Source organism: Panthera uncia, assembly GCF_023721935.1.
Source record: "Panthera uncia isolate 11264 chromosome C1 unlocalized genomic scaffold, Puncia_PCG_1.0 HiC_scaffold_4, whole genome shotgun sequence".
In the NCBI taxonomy this organism is placed as follows: Eukaryota; Metazoa; Chordata; class Mammalia; order Carnivora; family Felidae; genus Panthera; species Panthera uncia.
The window spans coordinates 10,523,998-10,542,183 of NW_026057585.1; the positions used below are offsets into that span (position 1 = coordinate 10,523,998).

General features: G+C 50.6%; 2 protein-coding genes across 4 annotated transcripts in view; one reads left to right on the forward strand and one right to left on the reverse strand.

The window, feature by feature from the left end:
• Nucleotides 1-18,186, forward strand: part of ST7L (suppression of tumorigenicity 7 like) — a 137,541-nt gene that overhangs the window by 73,437 nt on the left and 45,918 nt on the right. Inside the window, exon 15 of one of the 3 annotated variants that reach the window (XM_049616548.1) lies at nucleotides 6,803-7,510. The exons of the other annotated variants lie outside the window; for them this stretch is intronic. Within the exon in view, the coding sequence (XP_049472505.1) occupies nucleotides 6,803-6,913 (111 nt within the window). The 3' untranslated portion in view covers nucleotides 6,914-7,510. Of the gene's footprint in view, nucleotides 1-6,802; nucleotides 7,511-18,186 lie in introns of those variants that run through there. 3 annotated transcript variants of the gene reach the window in all.
• WNT2B (Wnt family member 2B) lies at nucleotides 1,019-17,311 on the reverse strand. Its single transcript, XM_049616553.1, has 5 exons — nucleotides 16,049-17,311; nucleotides 10,113-10,333; nucleotides 8,796-9,073; nucleotides 7,876-8,140; nucleotides 1,019-4,657 (listed from the first exon to the last, which is right to left on the reverse strand). The coding sequence occupies exons 1-5, from the start codon at nucleotides 16,234-16,236 to the stop codon at nucleotides 4,428-4,430; spliced, it is 1,182 nt and encodes a 393-aa protein (XP_049472510.1). The 5' UTR covers nucleotides 16,237-17,311; the 3' UTR covers nucleotides 1,019-4,427.

Here is an 18,186-nt window from a genome sequence, read left to right on the forward strand (position 1 = left end):
TCACTGTAGCAACTGTGACATATTTACCTTAGTAAAGTCACTGCTTGCTCCCCTCCAGTGCCTCTCTCTTGTGGAGATTATCCCTGGAACCCAAAGCTATCCTGTTTTCTAACTTAATAGAAATTAAGAACGACAGGTCGTGGGCCGCAGGCTTGGTGATTATACCCGGTGCAGTCCTGGAGGCTGTGTGCCATATCCGTAGCACACAGGGCACAAATTGCACTGTCTCCAGCATGGTCTTAGCCATTGGGCTTGGGTGGTAGTATCTCCCCTCTCCATGCACTCTCTGCATCCTTTCCCTGCCACCTCGTGGGGGAATACCAGTCACCAAACCACACAGCTGCTTGCATATTGAGAATGGAAATGTTTAATGTTACTTGGTTACGGCTGAACCCCTGATAACGGCAGGAATTTTGAAGGATGTGATTGAAATCCAGTTGTTTGTTTTATTGTTAGGGACTGGGGACGACTAGAACTCTGCTGCAGCCTGAGAGAAGCTTGCGTGCGTGTCCACGCAAACACATATCACGCGTGCACGCACGCGTATCCTCATGGCTGTGCGCAGGCTCGCAGGGAGAGCAAGGAGTGGAAAGGAAGCATCTCTTTCTTGTTTTCCAACGTTGCTTCAAAGGTGCCCAACCCCCGTAGTAGCAGGCAGTTCCCAAGTGGAGGGAGGGGGCAGAGGCTTCCACCAAGGCCATCAATAACCAGGTGTGAGCTACAGGTCTCCGTGTAATGTGAAGCTCTCCCGTATTTCATTTCTGCACCCAGGGGGCGGCTCTGCAGGATTGCTTACGGAGAGCTCTGTGTCTGGCACCTCTCTCCACAAGGCCCAGGCGCCCAGGGTCCCACCGACCTGCCCAGGAATGCATCACATTATTCTCTGGTGCTGTAATTTGGCTGCAGGAGCTAGGCTGACGGCCTCCCAGGGATGAGAAACATACTCTCTCTGGCGTCCTCCCTTGGGTTTCTGCCCTGTGACCACTGAGAGTGTTTAAAAACCTCAGGCTGAGGGGGGAAAAAATCCCGATTAACTCTCATATATTAAACTGTGTAGAAACCAGTGTCCTGAGTGGGTCTGAGAATTTGGCAGAAGACTTAGTGGTTGGTGTTCTTGCTAAGGGAGGTGAGAAAAAGGAGAAGAGATTACCCTCTGCAACAGGGAGGAAAAGAAATGAGGCCGTAAGTGGTCATGAGTCAGACCTACAAGACTTTTTGCAAACAGACGTTCAGGGCCAGGCAGTGTTTAATTTTTTAAAAAATAATCTGAAGTCCCTGATTTCATTTTCCAGCATCATTCTAAGAAAGCATAAGGGCGAGCACTACTATTCAAGGCTAGCAATAATAGCAGTTGGCTCTTATCTGCAGGACTAGATTAAGGCTGGCATTCTTACTTCTACATGAGAAAAACTGGCCACAGGCTGTGCAGCTGAGGTACTTCAGTCACCTGCCTTCTCTAAAACAGTCTAAGATCTTTAAAGGATAGAGATTGTGTCTTTGAAGTTAACTTTGTACCCAAATAGCACTTTCTGCAACGCATTCTACCTAAATGTTAAAAGTTAGAAGAAATGAGGACTGACAGGAAGGAGTGTCAGAGAGGGGCTAAGAGACCGCTGCTGGAGGCACAGAACTCTCCTGACCAGAGGAGGGTCTGGAGAGGGGTTAGACGCTGTGAGTGGGTGGCAGCAGGACTAAATGGAGCCCTGACTGCACCAAATAAAGTTCTCCTTTTGCTGCTTGTTCCAAATAAATTAGTTTCTGTTTGTTTTATTGCAGAATAGACGCCAGTTGTCCAAAGCCAGTCACAATGCAGAGGCAAGCTAAGAAATACGAGGAAAAATTAATTGCTTGGCCATCATCCATCCCTTCTTGGGACCACATTGCCTCTGTAGTGGGGCTCACATGGACCTCTTTTCTTTCGCTATCCACCCCACTATTCAAACTTTTCACTCTCTGGACAGCTTGCTTTTCTCTTAACCATTTATAGTAAATTACAAAACTTGGGTCTTTATGAACTAGAATTTGGAGCCCAGGGGAAGTCCAGAGCAGTACGAGATGCCAGAAGAGGCTCAATTTCCTTCATAGGGTAAGAACTGAAAAGGAATAGGTGACAGCACAGGCAGATTGAACTTGGGTTGAAGTCCCAGGAAGGCCTAGCTATCATTTATGTGGTTACCTGGGCATTCTTGTGAGAGCAGGGGCTGACTGGGACCTGAGGCTCTACCCAAACACCCTGATGTAAATTCCTTCAGCTGTATTCTTGATTCAGACTGACTTTGACCCCCTTACCTTCCCACTATGCTAAGGCTTTCCTCCTCCTAATCCCAGCTCAAGATGTCAGAAGCTCTTCTCTTTCCCTCCCATTTCCCCCTCCCTAATCCCACCATTGGCTCATCAGTTATCCAGTTGACTCCACTCTGCAAGGAAGACATTCCCCTGGCCTGACTCACTCAGTCCCATTTCTCCACAGGAATCCCCTCACCGCAGACCACAAGGGCCCTGACTAGCTCATGTTTTGTGTTAATGGATGTGAAACCGGAGCAAACCCCTCACCAAAAGAAAAACCACCCTAAACTCTCCCACACAGGTCTCAGCAGGTTACACAAATATTAGTCCTATCATCCAAATAAATCTGCCCCCATGGCCCAGAGCTCTGGCTCCCCTATCCTTCTGCTGCCTGTGCAGAGTGAAGCTGTTCTACAAACACATGAGGACCCCAAGGGATGTTGGAGAGGAACTTGGGGGGGGGGGGTGGGCGCCTATGTTCAGAATTCCTTGTGTAGGCCCTTTAATCAACAGCCTGCTGTCAATACTTTGCAATTGTAAACGGAAGGTTTCAAGAGAAGTCATGATGGGCTAGACCAGTTAGGAACTTTGGTAAGAGTGTCTGTTGGCTGGAATTGGGGGGCACAATTAAAACTCAGTATCTGAGATAGGTTTATAACCTCATTTTACAGACGAGATGATAGAGGCTTGTAGAATTTGGGTATCTTGCTCAAAATATCAAAAACTGTAAATGGCACAACTGTGATTTCAACCCAGGTGTGTCATAACTGCAAATTTCTATACCACTTTGCTCTCTTAAATTATCAAAAGATAGCCATTGTCTAAGTCACCTAAAAATAGGACATCACAGTTTTTGGGACTCCATATCCTAGCTTGTAGCTTACAAAGCCTGCTATCTCTGGAGACTCCACTACTGCAAGCTTAGTTAGGCAGCAGGTAGTAGCATAGAAGGAACTCCCCTGTTTAAGCCAAACATGGAGTGAACAGTAATAATCCCCAGAACTTAGAGAGCCACTAAATAAAAATTTGTTCAATAAATGGGGAAAGGCTGTTTTTTAAGTTGTTTACCACTTTGGCCCCAAAGCCCCAGCTCTCTTTTCCTCTGTAGCCACTGGCTTCCATGCCCAACTTCAAAGACTAGGATTCTCTCCTAAAAATTGCCAAAGCCAGAGATCCCTACGTGACTAGTATACACCGATGCCTCATGTGGGGCCCTTGAGATCAGGCCTGCTACCCTTTCCTACCCTCCATGAGTCACATATCTTTTACTAAGTGTTTCCCAAACCTAGTTGACCTCCAGAAGAATGCATAGAAACTTTAAAAAAATAAAATAAAACCCCAAAGGCCTAGGCAGGCTTACTAAATTATTCTTTCTCAGGAGTGTTCCAGGGTATTCTAGTGCTCTATTAGGCATAAGAACCACTACATGCCACTTGGTTTGAACAGGCAGCAAGTGAGCAAGGGGCAGTGCTATCTGATATAGGTTGAAAAGAAGAGGGAGGTTGGAAGAGAATGTATGTTTGTATAGTTATATAATTTTTCCCCTACAAAATACAGCAGTTTATAAACCTATGAGCATGTGAATGGAACCTTGTCCACTACGGCTAACTCTTACCTAGGAATCCCAGGCTCTGGGATAATGGAAGAAGGTTGTAGCGTGAGAGTTTCTTTTGGGGTACCAGGCAGTCTGCTCAAACTGACCCAGGGAAGAGATGTGGTTCCATCTCTGTCCCATCTACCCTTAGTCAGGTAGGAACACAAAGAAGCTCTCTCCAGGTACCTTTCCTCTTGCACACACAAGAAGTGTCAGGAAGCCAGTGCAAAGGAAAGGAAAAATGAGCCTTGACCATGTGCTTTAGTGCAACTTATATCACTCTGAAGACCCCACCTCTTCCCCTCTCCCTTCTAACCTCCAGAGGGGGCAGTCAGGGAGCTGTTCAGTTTCTTACATCCCCTGTCAACTCCTTCCCAGGGCTAAGGAACCAGTCAGGACACCAGAGTCCTTCTGGATTGCTTTCCAAGTCCTTAAATAGAAACTGTAGCAGCCCAGAGCTGAGGGTAGAGGAAGGCGTGCATGCAAAGATCTTGTGCTTTTGAGCCAGGAGTTTTGAAGTAGAGGGATGAGTGAGGTATTTCTACATTCAGGTCTGGTCCAGCCACTCTGCCTTCTTGGGGGCCTTGCAAGTGTGGACGTCCACAGTGTTTCTGCACTCCTTGCACCGCACTGCACAGCACCAGTGGAATTTGCACTCACACTGGGTGACACGGGTGACTCGAGTTGTGTCGTACCCTCGGCCACAGCACATGATTTCGCAACCATCCGTCCCTTTGGATGTCTTGCTACAGACACGGCCCGCAGTGCCTAGGGAACCTGGGTTGGGGAAGAGAATGAGAACCAAGTTACCTCTTACTTCAGCTGCTCTGGGTTCCCTTACCCACATCCTCATGAGGAAACCATAAAGAATCCCTTTTCCTGAAAATATGCCCAACTGGCCAAAATGACCATCTCCTTACTTCCCTTTGCACCACTCTGGCTTCTTCCCACCATAAAGGCTCCCCAAAGACCATTGACTTCACCTTCTATGCCGTCCCTGCCAATACACATCTCTGTGTCTCCTTCAAAACCTAGCCTTAAAATGCTCCTAGCTGTTAAAGCTGGGTAAGGGCTCTCTGTGTTAGAAATTTTCCATACTAAACAGTTAAAAAAAAAACAAAAAAAACAACTTAGCCTATAATTTATCTTTTCCAAGAAGTCATGCCACAACTCTGATCCAGCTACCATTTGTTAGTATTTTGGGCCTTAGTTTACATTTTAAGTTGTACCATACAGGGAAGTAATATAGGATGGCCATTAAAAGCATGGGCCTTATTGTCATATTGTTCAAGTTTCAGTTCCAGGCCTGCCGCATCTTAGCTATGTGATTTCACAAGGTAGTTAATCTCTCTAGGCTTTAATCTTCTCATATGAAAATAGGCATAATAATAGCATGTAACTCAGTGGATTGTTACATCTATCATCTCTGTTCAGATGAGGAGGTGAACTGGTTAGTGTGACTGCCCAGAGGCATATCCCTGTGGAATTGCTACAGAATATCCCTTGCCTTACCCTTTACAGTAGGAACTCTTGAAGGGTAGGGATGATATTATCCCCCTGCACAGAGAATGCTTAGGACTTCATTCTGACCAACTTTAGCAAGAGAGATCCTGCCGACAGATATAAAAACACAGAATTTGGGATGGGATGGGCCCTAGAAAGTATCTGTCTATTCTAACCCTTCCCCAGAGATGGGACAGGGACTGACCTGGAGGTTGAGGAAGGGGAACAGATTGACTGATTCTCTTGCAGTAGTCTGTATACCCTACTGCGATATGGAAAGAAAATGCTAGGGGCACCTGGATGGTTCAGTCGGTTAAGAGACTGACTTCAGCTCACGTCATGATATCATGGTTAGTGGGTTCGAGCCCTGCATTGGGCTCTGTGCTGACAGCTCAGAGCCTGGGGCCTGCTTCAGATTCTGTGTCTCCCTCTTTCTCTGCCCTTCCCCCATTCACGTTCTGCCTCTCTCTCTCTCTCTCTCAAAAATAAACATTCAAAAAAAAATTTAAAAAAAATGCTAGATCTTAGAACTTCTACATTTGTTTTTCATCTCATAAATTTAAAATCCCTACTTTGTATGTTTTATAAAGTACATATCAATACAGTGGAACATAGGTATCTTTTTAAGGTAAATATCCATATATTAGAAGTACATGCTCAAATAATTTTTTAATGAAAGAGTACGCAATCCAAAATTGTTAGAGGCCACTCTTCCAGAGTGTGGGCTAACTAGTTCTACTATCTGTGTTACTCTCCTCTAACTCCAAGGGCTGGATCTTAAGTCCTTTTGTGCACCAAAAGCCTCTTCTATACTCTAGAGCTGAGCTGTCCAGGTTATAGCCACCAGCCACACGTGGTCATTTAGTTATAAATTAACTAAAATTTAAGACTTAATTTCTCAGGCACAATACCTATATTTCAAATGCTCAGTAATCCCATGTGGCTAAGTGGCTATCTATTGGAAAACACAGATGTAGAACAGTTCTGTCATCACAGAGAGCTCCGCCGGACAGGACTGCTTTGGTGGAAATTTGTGGCTCCATACTCGATTCTGAGATGACTTACACCCTTTGAATTCCAGGCCCCACTTTGGGTTTTATGAGACTTAATTTTATGCCTCCAAGAAAAACCAACACATCTGACTCATCCTTCCTTCTAACTCCAAAGATCCTTCCCCAAAGGTGCATTTTAGGTATAACAGCATAGGCTTACACCTCGGCTGCTATGGAATTATTTCAAGACATTCAGAGAGTAGTCCTCTGAATTATACCACGTGGGAAGAAAACATACCTAGTGGCAGGAAATCACTGAGAGAATCAGAAAGGGCTCTTTTAACTGCTTTTCTCCTAGCACCCTCCAAAGGGCACAAACTACTTTCTGTGTTACTTAGGTGGAGCCCCACCCTGTTTCTATGCCCAGATTTGCTCCGAGCCACTTGACTCTCCAGGAATGACAGTGATGGCTGAAAACAAACAGAACCAAAGACAGCTGTGGTTCCTGGCTCTATCTCACCCAAGTCCTGAGTGCTGAGTCTGCAGAGAAGAGCCTGCAAGCCCATGATAGTAACCAGAGGAAGAGCAGTTCTTTTGCACTAAAGGTTGTTCCTAGTCTAACCTGTCTGAACCTGAAATATGAGCCAAGCCAAGATGGTGACTTCTACTCTTTGGGGGCAATAACATATCACTTTCCAGCATCCCCAAGAATTCCACCACAAATATCTGGACCAGATTGAAAAACAATTTGCTGCTTTCTGCTAGTGGTTAGCCCTACTGAGATCTCTTTCCTTGCTTTCCCAACTCCACTGTAGAATCTCCAGTGGTAGACTGGAAATAGTCTTTCAAGGCCACTCATGGTCTGATCCTCACCTTTCTTTCTACCTCTAGTCTCCTCATCCCAAACCTTCACTCAGTCAGATTCATCATACCTCTCGGTTCCTAGAACAATCATGTACTTTCCCACCTACCACTCTGCTTATTGCCCTTCTCTTTTCTCTAGGTTGTCCAGGTGGTCCCTACACTTCGAGAAATTGCTTAAATTCCACATTTTCCAATAAGCTTTTCTTGGTTTCTCCAGCTTTGTGTCTTCTGCAATTGCATATGTCCACCGATTGATTACACCTTATTTCTTCAGCCAGATCATAAAGAGTCAGAGACTTAGGGTTCCTCCACCTCATGCTTGTGTACAGCCCATACATTGCTTGGTATTGAAAACGGGTGACTCATTTAAACAATCCCTGAATAATACCTACTGTACCCCAGATGCTGGGGATATAAAAGAGTGAGAAATGACCTCTCCTCTGCTTGGGTAGCACTGGGACTGGTGGCTTGAGGCATTCATTATCAATCTTATTATAAGACGCTCATGTCGAGAGGAGACTGATGCCTCGCAAAGTACCACTTCCCTAACTCCTGTGGCTGAACAGACTATGATTGACCAGGGGTGCGTGCACCAAGAACTGGGGCTCCTTGTCCTTACCTGCTTTCCTTACTCACCTGCAGCCTTGTCTAAGACACAGTAGTCTGGGGAGTTGTCAAAGTAGACAAGGTCAGTCCGGGTGGCACGGCGATAACCTTGGCGGGCTGCTGTGAAGTTGGCGCCATCCTGGGTTGCTGTCACCTGCACAGCCCCATCATAGCGCCGCCGCAGGTAATCACCTGTGCGGCGGAAGTCTGAGAGTGCACGCCAGCAGGTGCGCAGAGTACAGGAGCCACTAACGCCATGGCACTTACACTCGAGCTTCAGAAACCGCCGCACAGCCTGGGAGGTGAGGGAGAGGCAGCCAGTCAGGGCACTTTTCAGTCATCCTTAGGGCTACAAGCATGAGTGCTCTGACATCTGGCCTAGGCTGGACAGTGGGTTCTCTCCCCGTCAGAACCCACCCATTCAAGAACCTCTTCCTCCATGAATCCTCCCTAGACCACCAGTGCTTTCTTTCCACGATAGTGTGTTCAAACACAGAGCCACAGGATCCTGTTCATGATTACAGTTTGCCATCACATGCCCTACTTTTACATGTTCTTAGAGTTTAAGGTGCCATGCCTTCTGCTTCTCTAGCATGTCATTTCCCAGCACAGTACTAGGCACATTGGCAGTGCTCAGAAACCAGTGAACTGCCCAGAGCAGGTTCTTATCCTCCTCAGTCTTTATGGAAGTGGTCCTTCCCCTTCTTAAAAAGTTACTTCCCTTCTTTTCTTTCCCTACTTTCCACCTCTGTGAAGACACTTTAGGCGCCTGGTTGAATCTAGGCATTCCCAAGCTCCCTTGCATTCACTACTCCTATCCCGTGGGGGTTGGGGCTGCTGGAAGTGATCCAGGAGCCTTCAGCACTTCCACCTTCATATTCACTCCGTGATCACATGTACTGGTCACCCCCAGCAGATATGGACGTACATGCACAGACATGAGTACTGACCGTGCGACCACAGCGGTTGTTATGTAAGTTCATGAGGGCCCGGGCATCCTTAAGCCTCTTTTCCTTGGCATCCACAAAGGCCTTGGCAAAGCGAACACCATAATGGATGTTGTCACTGCAGCCACCCCAGTCAAAATCCCCACGTTGGTCATGGTGTCGGCCACGGGTGTAGGGGTCACAGCTGCACACACTCAGTTCTCCCTGGCTGCAGGCACGAGTGATAGCATGGACCACCCCTGCAGACGAGATGGCATATACAAATGCTGCCTCCCGGCTACCTGGAGAGAGAAAGGTAGAAGTACATTTCTGCAAAGAGGCCTATGTCTTCTGTCCACACAACCCCCCACTCTGAAACCTCCTCTCTTCTTGTCTTTCCCAGAGCAACTCCTGCACCTGCTTTTTTCAAGGTGGCCTTCTCTTCCAAAAGCATTCCCCAGAGTATCTGACCTCTTCCCCTTGGCCCTCAGTACTCTCTATCCGCTTCTTTGTACATCTGACCTCTTGGGCTGACCTGTACTCTTGCTTCCTTCCAAACTCCCTGGATCCATCCATTGAAAAGTTTCACAGTGAGTCATCCCCTCCCACCGAGTGCCAATCCTAGCTCAGCTAAGCCTGCCTCAGTCCACATTCCAGGCCTTTTCAGACCTACTCTGCTGGACAGTTCCCCTACAATAGAGACCCCAGCCCAGGGGTTAGCCTGTTTGGGGAGGGAGACCTGCTACTTTCCAGGGCCTGCTTCCTTCTTACCCTGCTCTCAGGGATTGATGACTCATCACCCCTGTCCCCCAGACACCTCCCGATTCCCATCTCCTTCCCTTTCTCCTAGTTTATTGTCTCACTTCTGCTTAGCTTTTTTGCTGAGCTGGGGCCAAGCCACCAACTCTCCAAATATTTACATATCACCTTTCTGTTTATCCCTTGCTGCCATTACTGTGATGTTGGGAGTGTTGGGGTGAGGGTAGTGATGGTGGCAGTGAGTACAGAGCAGCGGTTCTAGTCCTCAGCCTTACAGTGCGTGGAAACCCTCACGCTGGGGTTGGGGAGGAAAGGGGGAGGGAAGACGAGACATGGAGGTGGCAGGGGACACTGTACCTTTGTGTATCATCCCAGCAACACTGGCATTTAGAGGGGTCCCTGCCTACATATCTCAGGTACTGAGGGTCTGTTCCCAACTGTATCCTGGGCACTGCCCTCAACTGTCTATCTGATTATGAGGCAGTGTGTCCGAGAGGGGAGGAGGATCATGCCTACCCTACCCACTTGCCACCCCAGGCACAGACAGGGAAGCAGTTGGAGCAGGGTGGAAGAGCTCCCTACTTCTGAGCATGACACGGCCAAAGACAGTGTGGTCCCGGTCCAGCGTGGTGCAGTTCCAGCGGTGGTGGCGGAACTGGTGCTGACACTCTCGGATCCATTCTCGGGCACCCTCGCCCACCGAGCGCATGATGTCTGGGTAACGCTGGCACAGCTGCCGCTGCCGGCTCACCAGACCAGGGATATTGTCACAGATCACTCGGGCCCCCAGTGCCCCGATGTACCTGCAAGGTGGAGATGGCCCTGTCAGAGCATCCTGGCCCTTTTCCTGCCTCAGGAGGGGGAGAAGGAGGGGGAGGGGGAGGGGAGAGATTTGGCATTCAGAACTTGAAGAGGTTCCTTCCCCTCCTCCAACCCACATTCCCTGAGGCCAAAGGGTACAGCTTTCCCCACAAGCCTGGAGAAATGGTTACACAGTTGCAGAGAGTAATTGAGTGGTCTCTCACCATCACCCGCTCCCCAGCCAAAGGTCCAAGTGACACACACTCCCAGAACACGGGCCAGGCATGTGTCACATACGTAGAAGCCCTGGGCATGTCACACAAACCCATTCCCTGTTTATTTAATAAACATTAAGAGCCTCAGAGAAAAATAAACTAACAAAACAAGAGTCTGAGACAACACTCTTACACCCACATGTAAGAGGCACGTCCTTCGTAGCTGGTCCATGAAGACATAGTTTGGGGAAGGAAGGATGGAGACAGAGAGGGACCAGTGGGAAGAGAGTGGGCAATTTGGAGTCATGTTTACAGGTCTAGTCAGACCCATGTAGCTAAAATTCCTCACTCCCAAACCTGAGGTCTTGGGGAGGAAGACCCCACCCCCAAATCTCCTCCCTATACCCTTCATTTCCAGGCTCCACAGCCTTTCTTAACAAATGAGTCTTGGAGGCATGATGTCCTGGATGAACCTGCTTGGGCAGAGGGCTGTTAGCAGTGGGAAGCCAAAGCCAAGATAAATCGAGGGGGGTGACACTCCCCATATTCCAGTCCCCACTCTGCCCAATTCAAACAATTTTAAGAAGATCAGTTGGGGTGGGCTACTAAAAGTTAGGTGGGTTGCTAGAGTCACTCTCAAATTTCTCAGTATTTTCTCTTCACTCGAACATTCTTAGCTTCTTCTCTCCATGAGGTCACTAAATGAGATCTGACCCATTCATCCACTTTGCACTCCCTCGCTGTCTCTCCAACACCTAGCACCTTCCTTGGCCCTCTGGGAGTTCTCTGTTCTCCTATCCTAACACATCAAATGGATACCTCTCTCTCTTTCTCTGAACAGGTGGGGGTCAAAGGGGGCAGTTGCTGCTCCAGGCTGAAAAGATTTGGTTTGGGCTGTGAATGAGCCTGTGGTTTGGGAGAGATCCCAAAACGGGCCTAGAAGTGGGTGAGGGGAACAGAAGGCAGCCAGTGGGGAGAGAGGAAAAGCTGGACCGCCCTGGGCTCTATGTCCCCTCACCGTGCCCTGCCCACATCCTTGTGCCTGGCCCTCACCCACAAACTAGATCACCGCTGGTGACACCAAGTCAGACAGACTCAAGGAGGGCTGATGCTTGCCTCTTTTGGAGCTCAGCGGGGCTGATGGGGCCCATCTGTCCCCGGGGGAGGGGTGAGAGGGCTGGCCCACCACTGACAAATCCCATGGAATCAGCGTCCCCAGCAGCACCGTCCATCAGGGCAATAGCTTCCAGGAACAAACAAAATAAACACCCCGGGCTGGGCCAGGCCGGAAAAGGCCGCCTGACGCACAGCCTGGAGTTACACCCACTGCCGCGGTGCTTTGTTTGGAGAATCAAGACCATTTCAGTTGGAGCTCGTCCCTGTCTCACCACCGTTTTGCTTCCCCAGTTCGGCCCAAGTACTACTCTAAGCAATGGGTGTTTGTTTTTTTTACTGGGGCTTGGAAAGAGGGGGGTTGGATGGGAATGGGAGACCAGTAATCCAGCCCTCATGAGACAGTGTGGAGTGAGGCAGGCCAAACTCTGGCAATAAGTCCTTCCTGTGGTATGACTTAAATCCATTCTGCTGCAGCCCACATTGGTCCTTCTTGTTACATCCTCACTGAGCGTGGGAACATTTAGTACCTAAGACAGGAAGATAATTACGTTCCTCTACTACCACCCAGACCCCATTAAGTAGCTGCACTAAGTGCCCCAACTGGTGTGATTCTGAAGAGCAGGGCACTTGCCTGCTGGCTAGTGGTCAGCCCCTTGTAGTTGGTGGGGGAGGCGGGCTCCAATACAACTGAGCCTTAGCCCCCTCTCAATTCAACACACACCTGCAAAATGCCTACATGTGCCAAGCACTGAGCTCAGCTGTTAGGGCACAGAGATGTTTAAGGCACCTTGCATCTCATTGGCTGGTAAGAGGGGGAGAGATGCCCCTGACTCCAGCTCTGTTTTCCCTTTCAGAAGTTTTCCTTTCCTTCCCAGCCTCCTGCCCCAGAATGCTCCCTTCACCTGCTTTTGACCAATTCACATCCCTTCCTTTGACAAAGTGACCCATACCTTACTCTAGCCCTTTGCTCCTCAAAGTGTGGTCCCCAGAACAGCCATATGGGCATCATCTAGGGATCTGTTAGAAATGCAGAGCCTTGGGCCCCACCCCAGGCGTACTGAATCAGATTCTGCATTTTCACCAACATCACGAGGTGATTCAGACACCCTATTCCATGAAGGCAGAGATTTTTGTCTGTTTTGTTCACTTGGTTACCCCCAGAACCTAGAACAGTGTCTGGCACATAGTAGATACTTAATAACTGTTTGTTGAATAAACACCTAACCGCTCTGATTTACCGCCAACTCTCTTTTCCCCCTAGCCAGCCATAAACTTCATTTCAATTACAGCTTTACTCCTGCTGACATTGCCAGCCTATTTGCAGATGTTTTATATTTGTGTCTTTTTAATGAGGCCAGGGATGCTCTTTTCATTTCCCCTCTTGCAGTCCCTAGTGTACACAATTCAGCCCAGCCCACACAGGGCTTTGAACACAGGAATAAAAGTATTTACCTTCCCTGAATCTCTTAATACAACATCATTTATATGGTACTTTACAGTTCACTTTAAATGTTTGTTTAGAAACATTTTTCTAAACAAAAATCCTATGAGACAGGTCTCCATTTTACAGATGAAGAGACTGAGGTTCAGGGAGATTAAGTGGTAATACCCACTCTGTCTATCAGGACTAGTCAGAGGAGAGCCAGGGTGAACCAAGGATATCTGACTCCAAAGTCCAAGCTCATTTTCACTCCGAGAACAAGAGAGGCATACAATGCTTAACCAGGAATAGAGCAATCTAGCTCCAAAATTGGTGTGAACTTGGGCAAGTTTCATACCACTCCCCTCCCAGCCCTCACTGTCTTCATGTGTGAAATGGAGAAAATAATAGTATCTACCTCACCAGATTACTTTGGGCATTGAAGAAGATGATGATCATAAAGTACTTAGTTATAGTGTCCAAAGCTTAGTAAAAATTCATTGAATGACACTTGGTGGTGGTGACAATAATGCTATTATTATGATATCAACTCTGTTCCTCTCCCTTCGTGAATCCATGCACGATGTCCTGCTCACAGGATTCCCTACATCCAGCCCCCTGCAGAATGCAAAATGGAACAGGGAAGCACATGCGAGGAGCCCCCTATTTCTTGCTCTGTTTGTCACAGATTAAGAAGAGACCATCTGTTTCCTCCTCCAGTTAGAAGTGGGGAGAGGGAAGGAGTGACTGGAGAGTAAGGGAAGGGCTGGGGGGACGATCAGACTGTTAGCTGGTGATAGTGATGACCTTCTGCTCCAGAGTGGAACACGGACACACACAGGGTCAACAGGCATCTCTTCCAGGGTTTGGACAGAGTATCAATCTTGCTGGGTTTTTTCCCTAAAGGAAAGAGAGATACCTTGGGGGCCTGACCTGCCTTTAGAAAGCAGCTTTCCACTGTATCTCAGAAGTGATGACCACTGAGGCAGGCATCTGGGGACTACAGCTGTGACAGGTGTGAGGCAAAGAGATTGAACTAACCTCTGCACCCACTCCCCATCCTGGCTCCACTGCCACCTTTCACAGCAACTGCCGAGTCCCTCCCTATCACTGTATCACCGGCATGCCCCCTCTCTGGCTCTTCTACCCAGAGTTTTTCCAAAATGTGAACCACGTGGGGGTGAGAGCAGAAGGGAGAAAGGAAAAGAAGAGGGAGTAGCCAAGGGACAAATCGGGGACCAGGAAACACCCTAGTTGGGTCTTTAGGAAGCACTACCAGGATGCTGCAATTATCAGAGTGACACTTCTTCACCTAAACACCAAGTGGTCCCCAAAACTACCTCCCAAACTGGTAAGAAGCAATCAAGAGTCCCTTAAAAGCAAATTGCTATCTGGGGTGGGTAAAGATCCACTGTGGTCACTTCATCGTCTTTCCATCCGGCCACTGAACACACAAGTCCCCAGCCAAACTGAGTCCCTGATGGCTTTGATCTCCCTCTGAACTTTGAAAGGCTTTTCTCCTCTGTCCCCTCTTCTCTTTCCCTTTCTAAAAGAATGTTTCAAGCCAGATGTAAGATACGGGCCTCCCTTCTCCCCCATCCAGAACAAACCACCCCCCCTTGCCTTCCCCAACACTGCAGAGATTAAAAAGATCCAAAAGAGAGATTTTTCTGAAACAGGAAAATGGGGGGGGGGGTGGGGATTGGGGATGGAGAGCGACGCATCTTGAAATGATAGGAATCTGCAGCCCAAGCTTGCTGGCCCCTCAGCCAGCTACCCCTCACCCTTCCTAGCCAAGATTCCAAGTCTAGAGGAGAAAAGCCACAGGGTGCAAGGGGAGGAGAGACCACTCTGTGTGGTGGGAAGGGGGAGGGAGGAAGGAGCAAAGTAAGGAAAGGAAGGGGGCACTGCTTGGGTAGGGAGGGGCAAGAGTGCAGTCTGAAGCCAGTTTGATGGGGGGGGGTGCAGTGAAGAGGAAAGATGAGAAGACTGTCTTTTCTCAGTTCAGTTCCCCCCTTTACCCCCCAGAGGGTGGGGAAGGAGGGAGAGCAGCTTTCTCCTGAGAGAAAAGGATGAATGCCATCCAGGGCTTGGGGTGGTGCAGGGGGGGATTCAGAAAAGAGCAGATATCCAGTGGGTTTTTAATGCCTTTTGCCTCATCTGCCCTCTTGTGAGGTGTCTGGAGTCTAAGGCCTGCAAGAAACCTGAGGGGAGGGTCTCAATGCTTTGCGCCTCCAGAAGCCTCTAGTTCTTGGACGGGAAAGAGATGGGAGACACAGGGTCATCTGGGAAGAAAAAGGAAGGAGAGAGGGATGTCTGGGTTCGAAGTGACATCTTCAAAGCTGAAGTTGAAGACAAACGCCTAAATTATGCAATTATGCAAAATTGTTTTAATTGTCAGAGTTAATGGAGTATTTTTGCTTTGATTCCATTTCTAAACCTTGCGCTGGGTGCTATAGCGTGAACACCAAAGTCTTACTGCCTACCCGGTGGGGTAGACTAGCGCGAGCCTCGTCCGCCCTCGCCAAATGCCCTTTTCTCCACCTCCCGGGGTGGGGGTGGGGGGGTCGACGTTAGGCGATCAGGGGGCTCTGTTGGAGGGCCACTGAATGCCCCAGATGGACGATTGGTTTCTTGAATCCACCCTGAGAAAAACTTGGAAGGTAGCATTCCCCCTAAGTCAGAGCTGAAATGGGGCACAGCACAAGGGAATCTGGAAAGCCTCGACCACCAGGCGTCCTTGCTCCAAACACCCAGGGCCCACCTCACTGGGTGACCAGCACACCTATCCACCCCCACCCCTACTCCGAGACTTAAGTGACAGTCCGGCTCGGATCGTCTCTAACTCCGTCGAAGCAAAAGCCTGGTCTCCTGTGCAGCCGGTGCCAGGAGCTGCGTAATTCCTCTGGGCTCCTTCGGCCTCTGACCCCGCGCCTCACCCTCCCCACCCCGAGAGCCATGCTCACCACCAGGACGTGTCTACGCGGGCCGGCAGCGTCAGCAGCAGCAGCAGCAGCAGGCAGGCAAGACCGAGGCGGGCCGAAGCCCGAGAGCCGTCGGGGGCCGCGGGTCCTGGCGGGAGCACGGGGACAGGGGCGCGGGCGCGCCGAGGGGGGAGCTGTGCGGCTTCCTCCGCACCACCCGGCTTCAGCATAGCTCCCCGATGACTCCCGCCGCGCGACCCGGAGGGGCGTGGACGGGGCACCGGCTCGGGGTACTCAGGCTGCTCCTACCTCACCCCCTTGGGGGGCCATAGGGCCCGGCGGCGGGGGACCCAGGGGCACCTGGAGTCCGGGAGCCGGGGCGCAGGGCCCCGGAGAGGGGCTCAGGGAACGGGTTCCGGAAGCCGACGGCGGCGCGCGGAGCCCAGGGTCTGGGACGCGCTGCCCCGGTGCTGGGCGCGGTGTCAGGGGGTCGGTGGCGCGGAGTAGGGCTGCGGGCAGAGTGTGTGCGGACAGCCCCTCGGCCGCAGGCTCTCATTGGACGGCGCGGGGCGGGGCCGAGGCCGGGGACACGCGCGGCCCTCTGGGCGGCTCCGCCCGCGCCAGCCCCGGGCGCTTCGCAGCGCCCTAGGTGTGGCGGCCCCCTCCGCCCCTCGGCTCTCCGCGGAGCACCGCACCGCGCCCTCACCTGCTTCGGCGGGCCGCGACGGGGTGCGGGGGAGCCCTTCAGAACCCGTAGCGCCCAATCCTGGCCGACGCAGCGCCACCGGGTCCTAGCGCCCTTCAATTGGCAACCCTAACTTCTGTGGGTGATGGCCAGGAGCGCAGAGTGAGGGGGCCGCAGACACTTCCCCTCTGTTCTCTAACCTACAGTGACACCGGAGCTGAGCCACTGAGCATGCACTCATTTCCTCGGTCCTCTCTCGGTTCTTGCGCTTCTGGGAAATGGGTAGAACCTCTGTCACGGGGAGTTGCGGGAGGATCTTAACTCCCGTTCAACGTTGCCAACTGGGGCTCTTTGGACAGTCGGCTTCAGGTAGAGGCTTCTCTCATCTAGGGCTTGTCGCTCCTCGTTCCTCCGACCCACTGCCCACCGCACCCCCTGCACGCAAACAATGTTTAGACCTGGTTCACGCCCGCCTGCCAGCCCCGATGCTCCCCTCTGGCCTGTGGACCGGGAATCGATGGCAGAAGCAGAGGGGGCACACCTGCGGACCGGACAAGGACTCCCCGCCCTTTACCGCCCCGGCTGAGCAGAACTTAGTCTCTCCCGGCTACCCCAGTGCTTCGGTCCCCCACCCCCTCGGGCGGGGCTGCAAGCGGGAAAGAATCAGAAACAGCTGGGCGGCTTTCCCGAACCAGAGGCCAGGGTGGGGGTCCTGCTGAGAGTGGAAGACCCGGAGCCATTTCTCTCCGTCGCCTTTCCTCCTCCCTACTGCTCCCTCACCCCCTCCGTCACCCATCCCACCCCTGCACACCGCCCCGGGGCGTGGTAAATCAGGAAGGGGTGGGGAGGGGCTGACTGCTGACGGTGACACCCCTCTTCTCTCCCCGCACTTACCAGGCAGGCTGGTAGAACCTTTGGGATCAGAGTGGCCCCGGCCTTCCAACTTGGAGAGTTGGGAAGTGGCCTGACCTCTTCTCCAGCCTCAGTTTCTCCTGTCTAACCCCTCATTCCCAAGTGTCTTTATGCCTGTCCCCATGATTTATCTAAACTGTAAAGCCCTGGTGTAAACAATGCTCTGGAAACTGCCCATCCTCCTCAACCCCAAACTCACTGTCAGTTCTTGGTTGGGGGGCCTGCCGGTGGGGTGGGGTTGGGGGTGGGGTGTTAGAGCCGCCTGAGTGTGAGTGGACACCGCGCAGCTGCAGACATCCCAGGGGCAGATATGGGGGGGGAGGGGCGGGAAGGGCTCAGAAGGACCTTTATCCCCTCTCCCTACCTCTCTACCTTACTTTCTGTGGCAGGGGCCAAAGTGCCTTCATTAATTCAACAAATATTTATCTACTCCTTACCAGTGCCAGACTGTGCTAGAACAGTCTGCTAGTGAACAAGGCAAAACAAAACACTTTCTGCCCTCATGGAGTTTACCTTCTACTGGGATAACATGGACAATACACAGTATACATCATAAGTAAAGCATATAGTATGTTAGAAAGGA

What these genes read in the sequence shown, in the direction of transcription:
- WNT2B (XM_049616553.1), bottom strand. Translation starts at nt 16,236, where the DNA reads ATGCTGAAGCCGGGTGGTGCGGAGGAAGCCGCACAGCTCCCCCCTCGG. An exon ending in CGCGTAGACACGTCCTGGTG is followed by an intron (nt 10,334 to 16,048) that starts GTGAGCATGGCT and finishes TCCACCTTGCAG; the next exon opens with GTACATCGGGGCACTGGGGG. An exon ending in ACAACCGCTGTGGTCGCACG is followed by an intron (nt 8,141 to 8,795) that starts GTCAGTACTCAT and finishes CTCACCTCCCAG; the next exon opens with GCTGTGCGGCGGTTTCTGAA.